Consider the following 18,513-nt stretch of genomic DNA (forward strand, 5'->3'; position numbering starts at 1 on the left):
GGCAGGGGTTTGAGGGAAATGCATGTAACTCTTGTTGTACTGCAGAAGGAAGAATGGCAAAATGGGGAAAATCTTTTATTTGGAGAAACCCAGGCAAAGCAGAAGCTGGAAAACCCAACTTAGAAGTACAAGACTTGAAAGAACTGGCTCTGCTTCCCAGCAACCTTCCAGCCCCTCCCCCCACCCCATCCCCTAAGTGCTAGGGCTGCAGCTAAACCTGTGAAAGTCATGAAACAAACCCCTTGAGTTGAACAAGCCAATCTGCTAATTTTATAGGGGAGAAATCTGAGGCCCAGCAGGATTAAGTGACCTGCTCAGAAACATACAACCTTTCAGTGGGATAACTTAAGCTGACTGTGTGCTCACCTGTTCTGTGAGTAGTCCAGGGTATGTGCCATGGACCACTGATTTTCTAGGACTCAGGAGTCCTCCAGGAGTATCCCTCTTTTCCTAGGGCTTCACCTTTTCCCATCATAACCCCAGAACTCATCTCTCCTTCTTGGTCAGTAGAGGTCAAAAGTAGGGGCAGAGGCAAGGATTAGGCAAGAAATGGCACCCAGTAACTCTGAAGACAGACCTCTTCGTTGGCTCTTTCTAGGAACAAAAGGCTCCCAGGAGGGCCTTTCTCGGCCCTCCCCCTCCTCGCCTTCACTCTGCTGCATCTGGGGAACATAGCCCAGAGTGGGTAGGAGAGCCCCAACCCAAGGAAAGAGAAGGCATGCTGAGAAACCATGCCCTTCTGCAGATTCTGGGGATTCATCCACTCCCTCTGCCTTCAGTCACCCTTCTGACCCCTTCTGTTTTTCAGGTTGATCTAAAGCAGCTTCCAGGATGTCCCAGCAACACACTCTGCCAGTGACCCTGCCTCCTGCCCTCAATCAGGAGCCCCTCAAGCCTATTTCTCCTCCCATCGATACCCAGCAGGAGCAAGTGAAGCAGCCAACTCCACTACCGGCCCTGTGCCAGAAGATGCCCTCCAAGCTCCCAGGGGAGGTCCCTTTGGAGCATGCGGAGAAACACACAACTCTTGTGAAGGGGGTGCCCGAGCAACAATGTGAGCCACAGCAGCAGGAACAGCATCTGGAACAGCAGCAACAGCAGCAGCAACAAGAATCACAGGAGCAGGAACTGTGCCTGGAACAGCCGCAACTGCAGCAGCAACAAGAATCACAGGAGCAGGAACTGTGCCTGGAACAGCAGCAGCAGCAACAACAACAAGAATCACAGGAACAGAAACTGTGCCTGGAACAGCATCTGGAACAGCAGCAACAGGAGTTACAAGAGCAAGAACAGCATCTGGAACAGCAGGAGCAGCAAGAGTCACAGGAGCAGGAACTGCATCTGGAACAGCAACAGCAGGAGCTACAGGAGCAGGAACGGCATCTGGAACAGCGGCAGCAGCAGCAAGAGTCACAGGAGCAGGAACTGCACTTGGGACAGCATCTGGAACAGCAGAAGGATGAGCCAAAGGAGCAGAAAATACAGCAGCAGCAGCAAGAGGAACAGTGTGAGGAACACCAGGAAGCAAAAAATCTGGAGCAGCAGCTGGAGCAGGTGAAAGCACAAAGAGAGCAGCAGCAAAAGAAACAGCTGGAACAGGAGAAGAAGCTCTTGGACCAGCAACTGGATCAAGAGCTAGCAAAGAGAAATGAGCAATTGGAAAAGAAAGAAGAGCAGCTGCTGGAACAGAAGGAGCAGCCACCAGAGCCAGCAGAGCAGCAGGAGGGGCAGGTGGAGTGGCCTGCATTTGTCCCAGCTCCTGACCAGGTCCAAGAGACCCAGCCAGTTCAGCCACTGAAGGGAGAAGTCTTACCCCTCACAGAGCAGCAACAGCAGAAGCAGGAGCTGTATGGCTCCCCAAAACATAAGTAAGCACCCCCAGTATCCCAGAGGCTCTCAGGCCATCCCACACAAGTGAAGAGAGAGCCAGTGGCCTCGCTAATCTCAGGTCCCCAGCCTGGGTGGCCTGCTTCATCTGTGAACCTGTCTGACCCTGTCCTTCTGTTTCTTTGATGGGGCTGGGAGAAGGGGAAGTTATTGTTCAGCAACCACCCCTAATGAACTCGGTCCCAACCTCAGGTGGCCAGAACCTCTGCCTAAGGAGACAGTTACCATACTAACTCTGACTTCGTCCCCAGTATTATAGTTGAATCTGTGAGTGTGTACAATAATACAGAATAAATCCTGGAAGTCCTTGGATCCTGTATTCTCTTTGTCTTTTCTCCTCTGTCTCTCACCATATAAAAACCTGTGTGTGGGTCAATGGTTGCAACAGACTCTCTTGGCCAATTCCCAAAGGAGGAAAGACATCTTTAACCCTGCTCCCCAAACCACCCAATATATTCACCAGCTTCTTAAAAGGAAACTAAACCAATACCAAACCAAAACAACTTCACTCATGCACCTGAAAGTAAAGCTTGTCAATTGCTGATCATTTGCAGGGACAAGTTAATCTGGTTGGAGGAAGGAGGATCTGTCCACCTCAGTCCAGCACTGCCTTACACCACACATCAGGCCCAATCTTAGCCTCTGGCCAAGCTCAGTCCAGCACCTTGAGCTCCTCTCATCTCCTCACTTTGGGGATGACTCTGGGAAGATATGAGGGAGGTATGGGGGCTTTGGCTCGGTTCTGGTCCCTTCCTGGATGTTCTCTCTGTAGAATAGATTCTAAGAGTCTTATGGACTCTTAAGTCTACTTGGCTAAGGAAAACTTTACAAAAGTGATAGAAGCAGAATTGAGCAAGGTGGGAAGAGGAGAGTCCCAAGACTGGTCCCAATCAATGGCAGTGACAGTGTCACTAAAGCACTAAAGAAAGTAAAGGTTGGGCACACTGGAATCATGAGAGTGCTCAGTAGGTTGGAGAAATACAGATCCAAGTCCACTGTAGCCATTACCCTTCCTGACATTTCTGTAACCTTTACTGGCATCAATCACACCAGGACTTGGGGCTCTCTCCTTCCTGTGACAAACTCTGCCTTTAATGCTTCAAACCACCTGCCTTTAACTATTAACCTTATCATTTCAGGCAGGTTGTCTCAAGCCACCTAAAGCTATTTTACCACAGCCATGAGGATATGCCTGGGGCATCCCTGTTGAGACGTCCACAGGCAGCTAGATTCAATAGACCTGAATGGCACTTAGCATCCCTTACTCCCCGCCCAACCATAGCAACACTTGCCATGTTTCCCCCTTAGGTGTTCTTTCTTGGGCAATGATACCACCATCTGTGCATTCACCTCAGCAGAGACACTATCATTACTCCTCCTTGTCTTCTTCCCCACTCTGTCCCACCGATGACCACTCCTTGTTATCCCTGCTGACACCTCCAAGCATGGACTGAGATCATTCCTCACCTCAACTATTGCAATGGCCTTCAAGCTGGTCACCTTTGCTCCTTGGCTCCCTACACACCCCATATTCTGCCCATCACAGAGAGGACAAGGTGTTCTACTTAAATTTCGCATCTAACCCCATCGCTTCTTCTAACACTTGTCAGCGGCTCTCATTACAGATCTTCCTCAACTTAAAATAGGTTTACATCCCAAAAGATCTATCATAAGTTGGAAATATTGTAAGATGAAAATACATTTAATATACCTAACCTACCAAACATCATAGCATAGCATAGCCTACCATAAACATGCTCAGAGCACTTATATTAGCCTACAGTTGGGTAAAATCATCTAACACAGAGCCTATTTTATAATGAAGCATTGAACATCTCATGCAATTTATTGCATACTGCACCAAAACTGAAAAACAGAATGGTTGTATAGGTACAGAATGGCTATAAGAGTATCAGTTATTCACCCTTGTGACTGTGCGGCTGACAGAGAGCTGGGGCTCCCTGTCTCTGCCCAGTATCACGAGGGAGTATCATCCACATATTGCTAGCTCAGGGAAGGATCCAAATTCAAAATTTGAAGTATGGTTTCTACTAAATGCATATTGCTTTCACACCATTGCATAGTCAAAAAATTATAAGTCAAACCATAGTAAGTCGGGGACTGACTGTCTGTACTTATAGGATGAGGATGCTCAAGTCCTCCTACAGGACAAGAGTTAAGAGAAGTCTGGGTAGGACTGGTCAGGAATATTGGGACAAAGGAAGAAGTAATCAGAAAAACTCACAGTATGCACTCATTTTCTTTGGAGAGTTGGGTTTTGATGTGTGTGTGTGTGTGTGTGTGTGTGTGTGTGTGTTTAAATAGACCTTATTTTTTAGAACAGCTTTGGATTTACAAAAAAGTTGAGAAGCTAATACAGAGAGTTCCCATATACTTCACACCCAATTTCTCATATTATTAACATCTTTACATGGATATGGTTCATTTATTACAATTAACAAAATAATATTGATATATTAACTAAAGTTCGTGATTTATTCTAATTTCCTTAGTTTTAACCTAATGTCTTTTTCTGTTCCAGGATCCCACCTAAGATATTCCACTATAATTAGTCATCTTGTCTCCTAGGCTCCTCATGACTGACAGTGTCTCAGACTTCCATTGTTTTTGGTGATGTTGACCATTTTGAGGGAGTACAGATGAGCTATTTTGTAGACTCTCTCAATTTGAGTTTGTCTGATGTTTCTCTTATGATTAGATTGAAGTTGTGGGTTTTTAGAAGAAAGAGTACAGAGGCAAAGTTCCCCTGTCATTACATTATATGAAAAGTACATACTCCTAACATGATTTATCACTTTGATCTCCTGACTGATGTAGTGTGTGTCAGGTTTTCCCACTGTAAAGTTAAATGCTCCTCAACCTACCCCTCATCTCCCATCTTTCTATAGTGTGTTGTTTGGAAGGAGGTCACCGTGTGAAATGGGGAGTAATCTCCCTGTCATTAAGGGTGAAGTATCAACATAAATTATCTGGATTTTTTTCTGTATAGGAAATTCATCTCTTCCTTCTCACTATTTGTTTATTTGTTTATATGTTTAAACACTTATTTATATCAGTGTGGATTCATGAATATTTATTTTATATTTTGGGCTATAATCCAATAGTTATTTATTTTTTATTATGGTAAAACACACATAATATAAAAATTACTATCTTAATAATTATACAGTTCAATAGTATCGAGAACATTTATTTTGTTGTGCAACTGCCCGTCTCCAAAACTCTTTCATCTTGCAAAACCGAAACTCTGTACCATTGCAACAATGGCAACCACCATTCTCCTTTCTTGATTTCTTTTTGTCTTTTTTTGGGAGGAGGAGGGGCAAAGGGTTAACCCATCCTTCCAGTCCCCCCCCCCTCCGGCAACCCTCAGTTGGTTTCCTATAAGAGTCTCTCGACTTTAGGGAGGGTATGTGCTATGGTGAGCACTGTGAATTGTGTAAGACTGATGAATCACAGACCTGTACCTCTGAAACAAATAATACATTATATGTTAAAAAAAAGAAAAAAAAAAAGAAGATAGTAGGAAGGGAAAAAATGAAGGAGGGGAAATCGGAGGAGGAGACGAACCATGAGAGACTATGGACTCTGAAAAAAATAAAAAAAGAGTCTTTATGATTTGTCTCCCTCTCTGATTTCATCTTGTTTTATTTTTCTCTCCTTCCTCTATGTGCCTCTGTTTTGTTTCTTAAATTGCACATATGAGTGAAATCATATGATAATTGTCTTTCTCTGATTGACTTTATTTGCTCAGCATAACACCCTCTAGCTCCAACCACGTCATTGCAAATGGTAAGATTTCATTTTTTGATGGCTGAGTATTATGCCGTTGTGTATATTTCTTCTTTATCCATTCATCTGTTGATGGACATCTAAGCTCTTTCCACAGTTTGGCTATTGTGGACATTGCTGCTATAAACATTGGGGTGAAAGTGCCCCTTCGGATCACTACATTTGTATCTTTGGGGTAAATATCTAGTAGTGCAGTTGCTGGGTCCTAGGATATCTCTATCTCTTTAGGAACCTCCATACTGTTTTCCAGAGTGGCTGCACCAGCTTGCATTCCCACCAGCAGTGTAAGAGGGTTCCCCTTTCTCCACAGCCTCACCAACACCTGTCATTTCCTGACTTGTTAATTTTAGCCATCCTGACAGGTGTGAGGTGGTATCTCATTGTGGTTTTGGTTTGTATTTCCCTGATGCTGAGTGATGTTGAACATTTTTTCATTTGTCTATTGGCTATTTGGATGTCTTGTTTGCAGAAATGTCTGTTTGTCTTCTGCCCATTCTTGACTGGATTATTTGTTCTTTGGGTGTTGAGTTCGATAAGTTCTTTATAGATTTTGGATACTAACCCTTTATCTGACAAAACATTTGCAAAAATCTGGGAGAGAGAGAATCTTAAGCAGGCTCCATGCCCAGCACAGAGCCTGATGCAGGGTTCAATCTCACAATCCTGAGATCATGACCTGAGCTGAAATCAAGAGTCAGATTGAGCCACCCAGTTGCCCCATGACTTCTTTTTGTCTTTTCAAAAAATCTTTCCTTTTCCCTCAAATGCCAGCCCCTGGTAATCACCGTTCTACTCTCCAAGTTCAGCTTTTTTGGTCATGCATAAGTAACTATGTATTAAGTTAGATAATATACATATTATCATGCATCACATTATATATCACTAAATATGATATGATGTAATATAATAAATTAATATAATATAAATGTATATCACATTTTTTTATCCATTCATCTGTTGACATTTAGATTGTTTCCATATCGTGGTCATTGTGAATAATGCTGCAGCGAACATGGTAGTGCAGATGTCTTTTCAGGTACTGATTTCATTTCCTTTGAGTATATACACAGAAATAGGATTGCTGGACCATATGGTAGTTTTATTTTTAATTTTTTGAAGACCCTCCATATTATTTTCCATAAAGGCTGTATCAGTTCACATTTCTACCAAAAGTGTACAGTGGTTCCCTTTTCTCCACATCCTTGCCAACACTTGTTATCTTTTGCCTTTTTTTAATAGCTATTCTAATGGGTGTGAGGTGATATCTCATCAAGTTTTCTTTTTTCTTTTAATTTATTTCTTGTTTGTTTTACTTTTTTAATTTAAATCTTAGTTAACATATAGTGTAATATTGGTTTCAGGAGTTGAAATTAGTGATTCATCACTTACATATAACACCAGTGCTCATCAAAACAAGTGCCCTCCTTAGTACCCATCACCGATTTAGCCCATTCCCCACTCACCTCCCTCCATCAACCCTCAGTTTGTTCTCTATCATTAAGAGTCTTATAGTTCATATCTGGGCTTTCTGTTTTGTTCCATTGGTCTATGTGTCTGTTTTTTGTGCCAGTACCATGCTGTCTTGATGATCACTGCTTTGTAATATAGCTTGAAATCAGGGAACGTGATTCCCCCAGCTTTGTTTTTCTTTTTCAACATTTCCTTGGTGATTCGGGGTCTTTTCTGATTCCATACAAATTTTAGGATTGTTTGTTCCAGCACTTTGAAAAATGCTGTTGGTATTTTGATCGGGATGGCGTTGAAGGTATAGATTGCTCTGGGCAGCATAGACATTTTAACAATGTTTATTCTTCTGATCATGAGCATGGAATGTTTTTCCATCTTTTTGTAACTTCTTAATTTCTTTCATGAGTGTTCTGTAATTCCTAGAGTATAGATCTTTTACCTCTTTGGTTAGGTTTATTCCAGGGTATCTTATGGTTTTTGGTGCTATTGTAAATGGAATCATTTCTCTAATTTCTCTTTCTACAGTTGCATTGTTAGTGTATAAGAAAGCAACTGGGGTGATTAACATAACATAATAAATAAATAAATAAATAAATAAATAAATAAATAAATAAATAAATAAAAAGCAACTGATTTCTGTGCATTGATTTTGTATCCTGCCACATTACTGAATTGCTGTATGAGTTCTAGTAATTTGGGGGTGGAGTCTTTTGGGTTTTCCACATAAAGTATCATGTCGTCTGTGAAAAGAGAGAGTTTGACTTCTTCTTTGCCAATTTGAATATGTTTTATTTCTTTTTGTTGTCTAATTCCTGTCCCTAGGACTTCTAGTACTCTGTTGAACAATAGTGGCGAGAGTGGGCATCCTTGACGTGTTCCTGATCTTAAGGGAAAGGCTCTCAGCTTTTCCCCATTGAGGATGATATTCGCTGTGGGTTTTTCACAGATGGATTTTATGAACTTGAGGAATGTTCCCTCTATCCCTATACTCTGAAGAGTTTTAATCAGGAAACAATGCTGTATTTTGTCAAATGCGTTTTCTGCATCAATTGAGAGGACCATATGGTTCTTCTCCCTCCTCTTATTAATGTGCTCTATCACATTGATTGATTTGCAAATGTTGAACCACACTTGCATCCTAGGGATAAATCCCACTTGGTCGTGGTGGATGATCCTTTTAATGCATTGTTGGGTCCTATGAGGATTGTTGAGGATTTTGGAATCCGTATTCATCAGAGATATCGGTCTGAAATTCTCCTTTTGATGGGGTCTTTTCCTGGTTTGGGGATTAAGGTAATGCTGGCCTCATAGAATGAGTTTGGAAGTTTTCCTTCTGTTTCTATTTTTTGAAACACCTTCAGGAGAATAGGTACTATTTCTTCTTTGAATGTTTGGTAGAATTCCCCAGGGAATCCATCAGGCCCTGGACTCTTGTTTTTGGGGAGGTTTTTGATCACTGCTTCAATCTCGTTAGTGATTATTGGCCTATTCAGGTTGTCAGTTTCTTCCTGTTTCAGTCTTGGCAGCTTATAGGTTTCCAGGAAGGCCTCCATTTCATCCAGGTTGCTCAGTTTATTGGTATATAGTTGTTGATAATAATTTCTAATAATTATTTCTATTTTTTGGTGTTAGTCGTGATCTCTCCCTTTTCATTCATAATTTTATTAATTTGGGTCCTTTCTCTTTTCTTTTGGATAAGTCTGGCCAGTGGTTTATCCATCTTATTAATTCTTTCAAAGAACCAGCTTCTAGTTTTGTTGATCTAATCTACTGTGTTTCTGGTTTCTAATTCATTGATTTCTGCTCTAATCTTAATTATTTCTCTTCTAATGTGTGGCTTAGGCATTGTTTGTTGGCTTTTTCTCTAGTTCTTTAAGGCGTAGAGTTAGTTGGTGAATTCATGATTTTTCTATTTTTTTGAGTGAGGTTTGGATGGCTATGTATTTCTCTCTTAGGGCCACCTTTGCAGTATCCCATAGGTTTTGGACCGATGTGTTTTTGTTCTCATTGATTTCCGTGAATTGTTTAAGTTCTTCTTTGATTTCCTGGTTGACCCAAACATTCTTGAACAGAGTGGTCTTTAGCTTCCAAGTGTTTGAATTTCTTCCAAATTTTTTCTTGTGATTGAGTTCCAGTTTTAAAGCATTATGGTCTGACAATATGCAGGGAATAATCTCAATCTTTTGGTATTGGTTGAGACCTGATTTGTGACCCAGTATGTGGTCTATTCTAAAGAAAGTTCCATGTGTGCTCGAGAAGAATGAGTAATCTGCTGTTTTAGGGTGGAATATTCTGTATATATCTACGAGGTCCATCTGGTCCAGTGTGTCATTCAAAGCTCTTGTTTCTTTGTTGATTTTCTGCTTAGATGATCTGTCCATTGCTGAGAGTGTAGTACTGAGGTCTCTTACAATTAACGTATTGTTATCAATATGACTCTTTATGTTGGTTAACAGTTGGCTTATGTAGATGGCTGCTCCCATGTTGGGGGTGTAGTTATTTACAGTTGTTAGATCGTCTTGGTGGATAGACCCTTTAAGAATGATATAGTGTCCTTCTGTGTCACTAACTACAGTCTTTAGTTTAAAATCTAATTTGTCTGATATAAGAATTGCTGCCCCAGCTTTCTTTTGAGGTCCATTGGCATGGAAGATGGATCTCCATCCCTTTACTTTCAGTCTGGATGTATCTTTAGGTTCAAAATGAGTCTCTTGTAGACAGTGTATGGATGGGGCCTGTCTTTTTATCCAACCTGCAACCTTGTGCCATTTTATTGGAGCATTTAGGCCGTTCACATTGAGAGTGGTTATTGAAAGATATGAATTTATTGTCATCATGTTGCCTGTGAAGACCTTGTTTTTATAGATTGTCCCTTTAAATTTCTTTTCTATATCACTCTTGGGGTATTTCTCCTTTTATAGAATCCCCCTTAATATTTCTTGCAGGACCGGCTTAGTGGTCACATATTCTTTCAGTTTCTGCCAGTCTTGTAAGCTCTGCATCTCTCCATCCATTCTAAATGACAGCCTTGCTGGATAAAGTATTCTTGGCTGCATGTTCTTCTCATTCAGTACTCTGAATATGTCTTGCCAGGCCTTTCTGGCTTGCCAGGTCTCTGTGGATAGTTCTGACTTTATTCTGATATTCCTCCCTCTGTACATAAGGAATCTCTTCCCCCTAACTGACCTTAAGATGGTTTCCTTGGTTCTAAGATTTGTGAGTTTTACTATTACATGCCGGGGTGTTGGCCTGTTTTCCTTGATCTTGGGAGGGGTCCTCTCTGCCTCTAGGACGTGAATGTTTGTTTCATTCCCCAGATTAGGGAAGTTCTCAGCTATGATTCACTCAAATATATCTTCTAGTCCTCTCTTTCTCCACCCCCTCAGGGATTCCAGTAATTCTGACATTGGAACATTTCATGGTGTCACTTATTTCTCTGATTCTTATTTTCATGGATTCATGTTGTTTTTCCCTGGAATCCTCTTTTCCCTTTTTATCTATTAAATGGTCTTCCAGGTCATTAATTTGGTCTTCTGCCTCCCTTACCCTAGCTGTTAGATTATCTAGATTAGATTGGATCTCATTGATAACATTTTTAAGTTCTGCCAATTCAGCTTTCATTTCTGCCCTTAGAGACTGTGTTGCCATTAATTGATTTCTCCATTCTAGCTATTGTCTTCACAATTGCTAGCCTGAATCTCATCTCCAACATCTTGGTTATATCTGAACCCATTTGTAAATCTGTGGCATAAATCATAATTTCTGAGTCTTTCCTATTTTGGGGGTTCCTCCTCCCAGTCATTCTATTGAGGGGTGGTTGAGAGAATGTATAGAGTCCAAATTATTGACCACAACCCAAGCAAGATGCACCTGTTTTCTAGGGACCTAGGGTTGCTGATCTCTTGTTCTCCCAGCCTGTCTTCTGGGGGAGGGGCCTGCCTCCCTGTTACTCAGGCAAACCTGTTTGGGCAGAGTTGCCCTGCCCCCTGTGGCGGGGGATGGGCTCAGTGAAAACCGTTTTTGGGGGGCTTTTGCTCTCTGGCGGCTTTCCCTGGCTGCTTTCCATCTCTTCAGAGTAGAAGAGACGTTTTCCAACCCTCTGCTTCACAGCAGAGAGATCACAGTCTGTTCTTCAGTGAGCTCTCCAGGCCACAATATCTCCATTTCTGTTTGTGCTACTATAAACTGCAGCGTCCTGGGTTGTGCACCCCTCAGCAGCGCTCCCAGTCCTCGCCACCAGGTCAGGGCATGTCTCTGCCTTTGTGCTTCTAAAACCACCAGCCGCCCCCAATTCACACACAAGGCCCTGCTCTGGGTTTCCGTCCTGGGGGCTGCCCTAAAGTCCTTTCCCCATTGCTACCATTCTGCAAGTCTGTGCTCCATCCCCAGCGTGGGAGGCTATTGCTCACCAGCGGTGTAGGATCCCCATGGCTAGGCTCCCTCCCCCTTCCGTTTATCCCTGGATATCTGCCTGTGGAATCACGGCTCCCTGATTCGTACCTCAAAACCAACCACCTGTGATATTCTGTTTGTAGAGATCCAGATCAATCTTCTTAAATCTCAGGCTGATTTCGTGGGTGTTCAGAGTGGTCTGGTAGATATCCAGCTCAATTCTGGGACTGGTTAGAATAGGGTCCCCTACTCCTCTGCCATCTTTTCCCCCTCTCCATTTGTATCACTCTACTAGGTAATAGTCACAACAACAAACAATCAAACAAACAAATTAATAAATAAATAAAACAATCTGACCAGGCAAGGTACCACTGTGGAGGTTAAAAAGATGTCTAATGGAGACAGACACAATTGGGATTGAACCTGGTATAGTATAGACAAGAGGAAAAGCATCCAAGATGGCCTGTCAGTGTTCAAAGTGCCTGTGGTCTCTTGCTACCCTCTAGTGTCATGATGCAGAAGTGCAGGCCTGGAAGAGAAGGACTCCACCTCAGGAAGGCTCTAAAAAGCAAATCTTGGGTATCCACACTGAGACACCTCCAAGGAAATGGTGATGAATAAGGTGGTTTGTGCCCTGGAGGATTCAGAGGGAGCAGGGGTATAAGACAAATGCACAGATGACTCTACTAACAATAATTACCACCATTTATTGAGTGTTGGCAATAGGTCAGTGCCTATGTCTTTATGTGGATGATCTCATCTCCTTGGCACAACAATGTTATGATGTATGTGTGATTATCCTCCTTACAAGGAGATTGAGGTTCAGAGAGGACAAGTCACACACCTAAGGTACTCAGAGAATCACTAAGAGTCAAACCCAGATTTGTCTGATTCTAGAGTCCATGCCCATACAAATGCTCTGAGGACTTAGCAATAGGAAATCTCACAGAGGCTTAGTGGATTTTCAGAGCACCTTCCTGGGGGAGATGACATATGATTTGGGTTTTGAAGAATGAGTACCAAGAGATGGGTGCCAAAAGGGGATGGAGCAGGACCCCAGAGGGAACTACTTGAGTGATGGGTAGAAACACTGTGGGTATGAAGGGATTAAGTGGTTCAATTTGGCTTGAGTGCAGGAAGCAGAGAGAAATAAAATGGGAGGCCTGGTTGGCTTGAGACTATGTGCTTTGTTCTTCCTACTATGTTCTTCCTTGAATCCCCTGCTGGAAGATGGCTGAAAATGAAATAAGAAGTGTGAATTCCATCCCAGAACCCTGGAGGGTTCTGGGAAGACAGAGCCCACCAAGCCTGTGTGGTTCTTACTGAACTCTGGGGCACCCCGGAGTAGCCAAGAACTCTGAGGGGTGAGAGAGGGAGGCCTAGATGAAGGCCAGGTTAACAAGTACAGTAGGATTAATCAGAGATGGTGGTTCTGCTTGGAAGAAGGGCAGTAGGAGGAGGTTCCTTCAGCAAGAGGCCACTTGTTACAATGACTGCCTCCTCAAATAGAAGTCAGCAGTCTAATAGGGTTGAATGTGCTCAGCTGGACAAAGATATACTTTCAAAATCAAGACATTTTTCAGGAAAAGCCACAATGTGCAATATAGTGCAAAGAGACCTACACTTAGTATCAGTAAGTGTATCACTATTCCCTTACTGAAACTTGGTTTCTTCTTAGCTTAGTTTAAAATAAAAAATTAGAATAAAAATATACTCTCTGGGTTCTGATAAGGATGCAAGATAACAGGACAGGAGTCTTGACTGTGCTTTGGCTCAGCTTGCCTTCCAAGGTCAGAGTGGCCTTTCGCAAGCAAAACTCAGATCAGTTCACTAAAAGCTCAAACCCTTCTACAGCCCTGCACTCCATGAAACATGGTCACTGCCTAGTGTGCTGAACTCATCCGCTCTTCGTCTAACATGCTGTAGTCTTGCAATACTCATCAAACACATCAAAACCATCCCTGTCTCAGGCCTTTGCACTTGCTCTTGGTCTGCCTCTATCCACAAATTTTGTATGACCATCTTGCCATCATTAAGCCCATCTCCAATGTCCCGGCCTCACAGAGGCCTTCCTTAACCACTCTAATGAAACATTACCATGTTGTAGTTTCTTCATAGCCCTCATGCCTTCCCTGAGATGCTGTTGTTCACTTATTTGTTCCTTGATTGTGTATGTGCTTATCATTTATCTTCCTCCCCTTCCTGCCACTGGATGTAGGCCCTGAGGAAGAAGAGCCTGTATAGGTTTTGCTGTACCCTGTTTTCTCTGTGCCCAGGAAATGACCAATGCACTCATTAAGTGGTATTTGCTGCTGCAGACACGTTGACTCTCTGTAAATGGAGTTTTCCAGTTATGTTCTTGATGATTCCAGTCCTTTCCACCTAATTAGGCCTCACAAAGACCTTTGAGGTGTAGCAAGAACAGGCCCCCATCATACAGCTTGTAATCCTGGAAATTGGTCAGTGTTTTGGACTAATTTCTGGACATTCCTTTCAGATGCCCAATCCTCAGTCTCTTTTGGGCTTTTGTGAGAATGATGGTAGCACAATGGAATGGTTTGCCATAGAGTTAAGTGGAAGTGGAGAAGAGGTGGGAAGGGAAGACTTCTCTGAGCCAGAGGAATGGATAAAGTTCTCCCTCAAATGAGGAAACTTCTGGGAGAAGAGGGAGGGCATCCTTGGCCTGCACTAACCATGAGTGCATTGAGAAGACGATACTGAGCAGAGCCTCCCTCATCTAGGAGTTCTTTAGCAATACCTCCTGGCTGGTTCATTTCCTTCCCTACCTCTACAACAGCTTCCAAATAACTCTACTAAAGTACTTATTATATATTGTTGAAATAATTTATACAGTCTGTTTCCTGCTCTAGTTCTTATGACTTGTGAGGCAGACACTAAGCCTTTATTTATCTCTGAGTGTTACTTCAGTGCCTAGAACATAGTAGGTGCTCACTAAATGTTGAGTCCATATATTTTTTTTAGGTGTGCCTGAATGAATTCTCTGTTTCTACACCACACTTGAGGTGGTCCTGAGGTGGTCTTACCATGCAAACAGCCACTCAATATCATGGCATCCAAGACCACACCCTTGCATAGACCCATGTTCCTGAGCAGCCTCACAAAAAAAGGAGGAGCTCAGAGAGGTAAATCTGGAACTTGCATCATTAAGATACCATTCTATTTATACCCTTCCTTGAAGAGAAACAGACATATCTGTAAACACAAAAGTTCTTTACACACCTAAGTCTACAAGTATGCATGTGGGGGTTGGGGTGTGTGTGTCTGCACACATCCCTTTTGGGATAGAAGGTGAAGAAGCTGTCGCCTACATGACTGTCTCAGCTCAACCTCCTATAACCTTCTATTCAAACCATTCATTCAACAAATATTTATTGTGTGTAGCCCCACATTCATTTGAGCTTGCTACTAGGCAACCTTAGAAAATCGATATCTGGTTGCTTTGTTCCTTCAGACTGCTATTTACTCTCCCCCAAAGCAACAACTCCCTCAGCCCCTGGTCTCATCTATGGAACAGCATGACTTCAGTCCCTGGAACATTTACTGGGATTTTCTTATGAGTCTGGCTTTGTGCTAGTTTTGAGGAAGACATTTGTGGCTCTGTCCTTCAGTGTTTAATACTATTGAGGTTAACAAATCAGATGCCCAAATGTCTCAAGAAACAAGAGGAACATTCTACATATCCTAGTAGATGTGGGAAAAGCAGTGGGTGTGAGAGTGTCTACCTTTAGACAGAGAGGACACATTTCTTGGGGATGAGAAAGGCTTCATGAAAAAGATACCATTTGAATTTTATATTTTAAGGGTATTTTTTCTTTTCTACTCTGTTGGAATCTCAAAATATCGGACACTACTCATTTAAAATGGAAATAGATAACTTCTCATTACACCTTCATCCCTTCCTTCTTGGGATGTCTAAGTTTTGTTTCTAAGAGCCCTAACTTGTTTCTCAGGTTAGCTTTGGCCTCCATGCTGGATGGTACTCTCTGTCACTACAGCTTTGGGCTTACTGACTCTGGAGAGTCTCCCATCACACCCCTTTTGTAGCCTCTAGGGTTTCCACCACCTGCCTCCTTCCACCAGGCTGTACCAGTCTTCTATTGCTGGTAAGGCCTTCTTATTAGCCCCCATGAGGTCCTCAGCAAGGTCAGCCCTACTGTATAGCCCTGCTGATGCTCCGTTTGGAACTACATGGTGATGGGGACATACATAGGTGCATCACTGGCCACTCCAGCCCATTCATACCAACTGGCTGCAATTCTATTCTCCTCTCTTTAGCTGAATCTTTGGGTCTTGTCTTCCCCCAGAGAGTCTTATTTCTTTGTCCACAATCTGATTCTCATTGGAAACCTAGGATCTATATTTACATAAAAATTGAGCTCCCCTTTTGTTCATTTTCATTTTTGCCAGTTGCTAGACTCTAAGCAACTTGAAGACAGGATCTCTATACTGCTTCCATTTTTGATGGTATCCAACTCTGTCTTAACTACATGCTAGGTCCTCAGCAAACATCTGGGGATGCATTTTATTTATATGTACTTCCTTCAGTGCCCAGAAAAGGACACTGAACAGAGAGAGAGTCCCCAGAGTAGTGGAGACCAACTGAGGGTGCATGTGTGTTTGTAGTACAGGACATAGACCCTACAGGACCTTTGATATGACTCAGAATTCCAGACACAGCGTTTGCTCTCCCTACCAGAAAGCAAACATGATACCTGCTTATCTGGATTCCACATGCCCACTTGCCAGCACTATCCCAGCTGAAGGGTGTGCATAGAAAAGGAAAAGGCAGGGAGGGGGTCCTCCACTGCCTCTGTCTACCCTGCCCCTGCTTTATTGCTGAGAGCAGGAGGAAGTTACCCAGGAGGGAGCCACAGGTAGTGGGACCAGAGACTCCTGGGACCCACACTTGGGCTCTACATTTCCATTCTTTGTAGCATTGCCATGTCTCATGCCCAAAATAGTGGGAGACCATGACTCAGCGTTTTTGCCTGGTTCTTTGCTACCTAAAATGAACTATATTTCAAACTGCTTATTTAATGCATTTCTCTTTAATCTTAAGAACCAGGGACTGAGTCTATATTTTAACACTTAAGAATGTATTTTACATAAATAGTCATGTATTATTTCCAAATATTTCCATATATTTGTAATTAAAATGTTTTAGTTACATGTTTTTTGAAACCTGCATAAAATCAGACAGTTTTGTGACTGACTGCTTTAAGAAGTGTATCACATCAAAGAAGTACCTCAGAAAGCAATTTAATGCTTAAGATCACTAGAAAAATACCAAGGGAATTTTCCGTTAATACTCAGAGCAAAACTTCTTTAAATCACATTTCTCACTACGTATCTAGGTATAGAAAAATAGATAGATGATAGAGAGATGATAGATAGATGATAGACAGATATATGATAGATAGATAGATATCACACAGATAGAAATTACCACCCTCAACAACAACAACAAAAATCTCTCCTTCCTTTCTAAAATTGCATAGAATCTTCACCACCAACCAGGTATTCAGTGTGTGTGCACACTCATTTCTTGCCCCCCTCCTTCTATGGTCAGTTTCTTAATGTAGAGATCAACTTAGCCTTCTGTTTTCTTTAGTTCAGTTTCAGTTTCTCTCACTTGCCCATTTCTCTGATTCTGAGCAATACAGAAAGTCAAGTAAGGGCCCTCAAGTTTGGAGGAGCAAGATGATTTGTAACCATGATTCTCCTTTATCTTCATCAAACCTAGAGCTAGCAAGAAGACCATGCCCTCCTAAATGCTCCTGAAGGAACAATAGTCTCCAGCTCCAGAGGTTCCCACCAGGTCAGAGAATGTTGTATCCTATAGATCTGGGTATTCCAGGCCAGTGGACTTCCTTCCTCCCCATCCATGGGACCTTAACAGAATGCCTTCTTGCTTGGGGAAGGGGATGTCTCACAAGTACTTTTTTAAATTAATTAATCTTTTGGGTTTTTTTCCTTTTTAAAAGGTTTTTATTTAAATTCCACTTAGTTAACATGCAGTGAAATATTACTTTCAGGTGTATAATATACTGTATGGTGACTAACATAACATAATAAAAAATATATATAGTGATTCAACAATTCCATACATCACCTGGTGCCAATCACAAGTGCACTCAATATCCCTATCACCTATTTAACCCATCCACCCACCCACCTTCCTTTTGGTAACTATCAGTTGGTTTCTATAGTTAAGAGTCTGTTCATCAGAGATATTGCCCTATAGTTCTCTTTTTTATTTCTTTTTGTCTTTTGCTTTTATTTTATTTTTACTTTTTTATTATGTTATGTTAGTCACCATACAGTACATCATTAGTTTTTGATGTAGTGTTCCATGATTCACTGTTTATGTATAACACTCAGTGCTCCATGCAATACATGCCCTCCTTAATACCCATCACTGGGCTCACCTATCCCCCCATCCCCCTCCCCTCTAAAACCCTCAGTTTGTTTCCTGGAGTCCATAGTCTCTCATGGTTCTTCTCCCCCTCTGATTTCCACCCCCCTTCGTTTTTCCCTTCCTTCCCCTAATGTCCTCCATGCTATTCCTTAAGTTCCACAAATAAGTGAAACCATATAATTGACTTTCTCTCCTTGACTTACTTCACTTAACATAATCTCCAGTTCCATCCATGTTGATGCAAAAGTTGGGTATTTATCCTTTCTGATGGCTGAGTAATATTTCAAGCTATATTACAGACCTGTGATCATAAAAACAGCATGGTACTGGGACAAAAACAGACAAAGATCAGTGGACCTGAATAGAGAGCCCAGATATGGACCCTCAACTCTATGGTCAAATAATCTTTGACAAAGCAGGAAAAAATGTGCAATGGAAAAAAGACAGTCTCTTCAATAAATTGTGCTGGGAAAATTGGACTGCTATATACAGAAGAATGAAACTCGACCATGCTC

General features: G+C 42.1%; 1 protein-coding gene across 1 annotated transcript; it reads left to right on the forward strand.

Moving 5' to 3' along the window:
* Positions 1-831: 831 nt before the first annotated feature.
* IVL (involucrin) lies at positions 832-1,872 on the forward strand. Its single transcript, XM_027611528.1, has one exon. It carries the CDS (start codon positions 832-834, stop codon positions 1,870-1,872), a length of 1,041 nt encoding a protein of 346 aa, XP_027467329.1.
* The last annotated feature ends 16,641 nt before the right edge of the window (positions 1,873-18,513 follow it).

The sequence above is a fragment of the Zalophus californianus genome, chromosome 4 (genome assembly GCF_009762305.2).
Source record: "Zalophus californianus isolate mZalCal1 chromosome 4, mZalCal1.pri.v2, whole genome shotgun sequence".
NCBI classification, from domain to species: Eukaryota; Metazoa; Chordata; class Mammalia; order Carnivora; family Otariidae; genus Zalophus; species Zalophus californianus.

Excerpts from the sequence above, each read along its gene's own strand:
- IVL (XM_027611528.1), top strand. The coding sequence starts at position 832 with ATGTCCCAGCAACACACTCTGCCAGTGACCCTGCCTCCTGCCCTCAAT.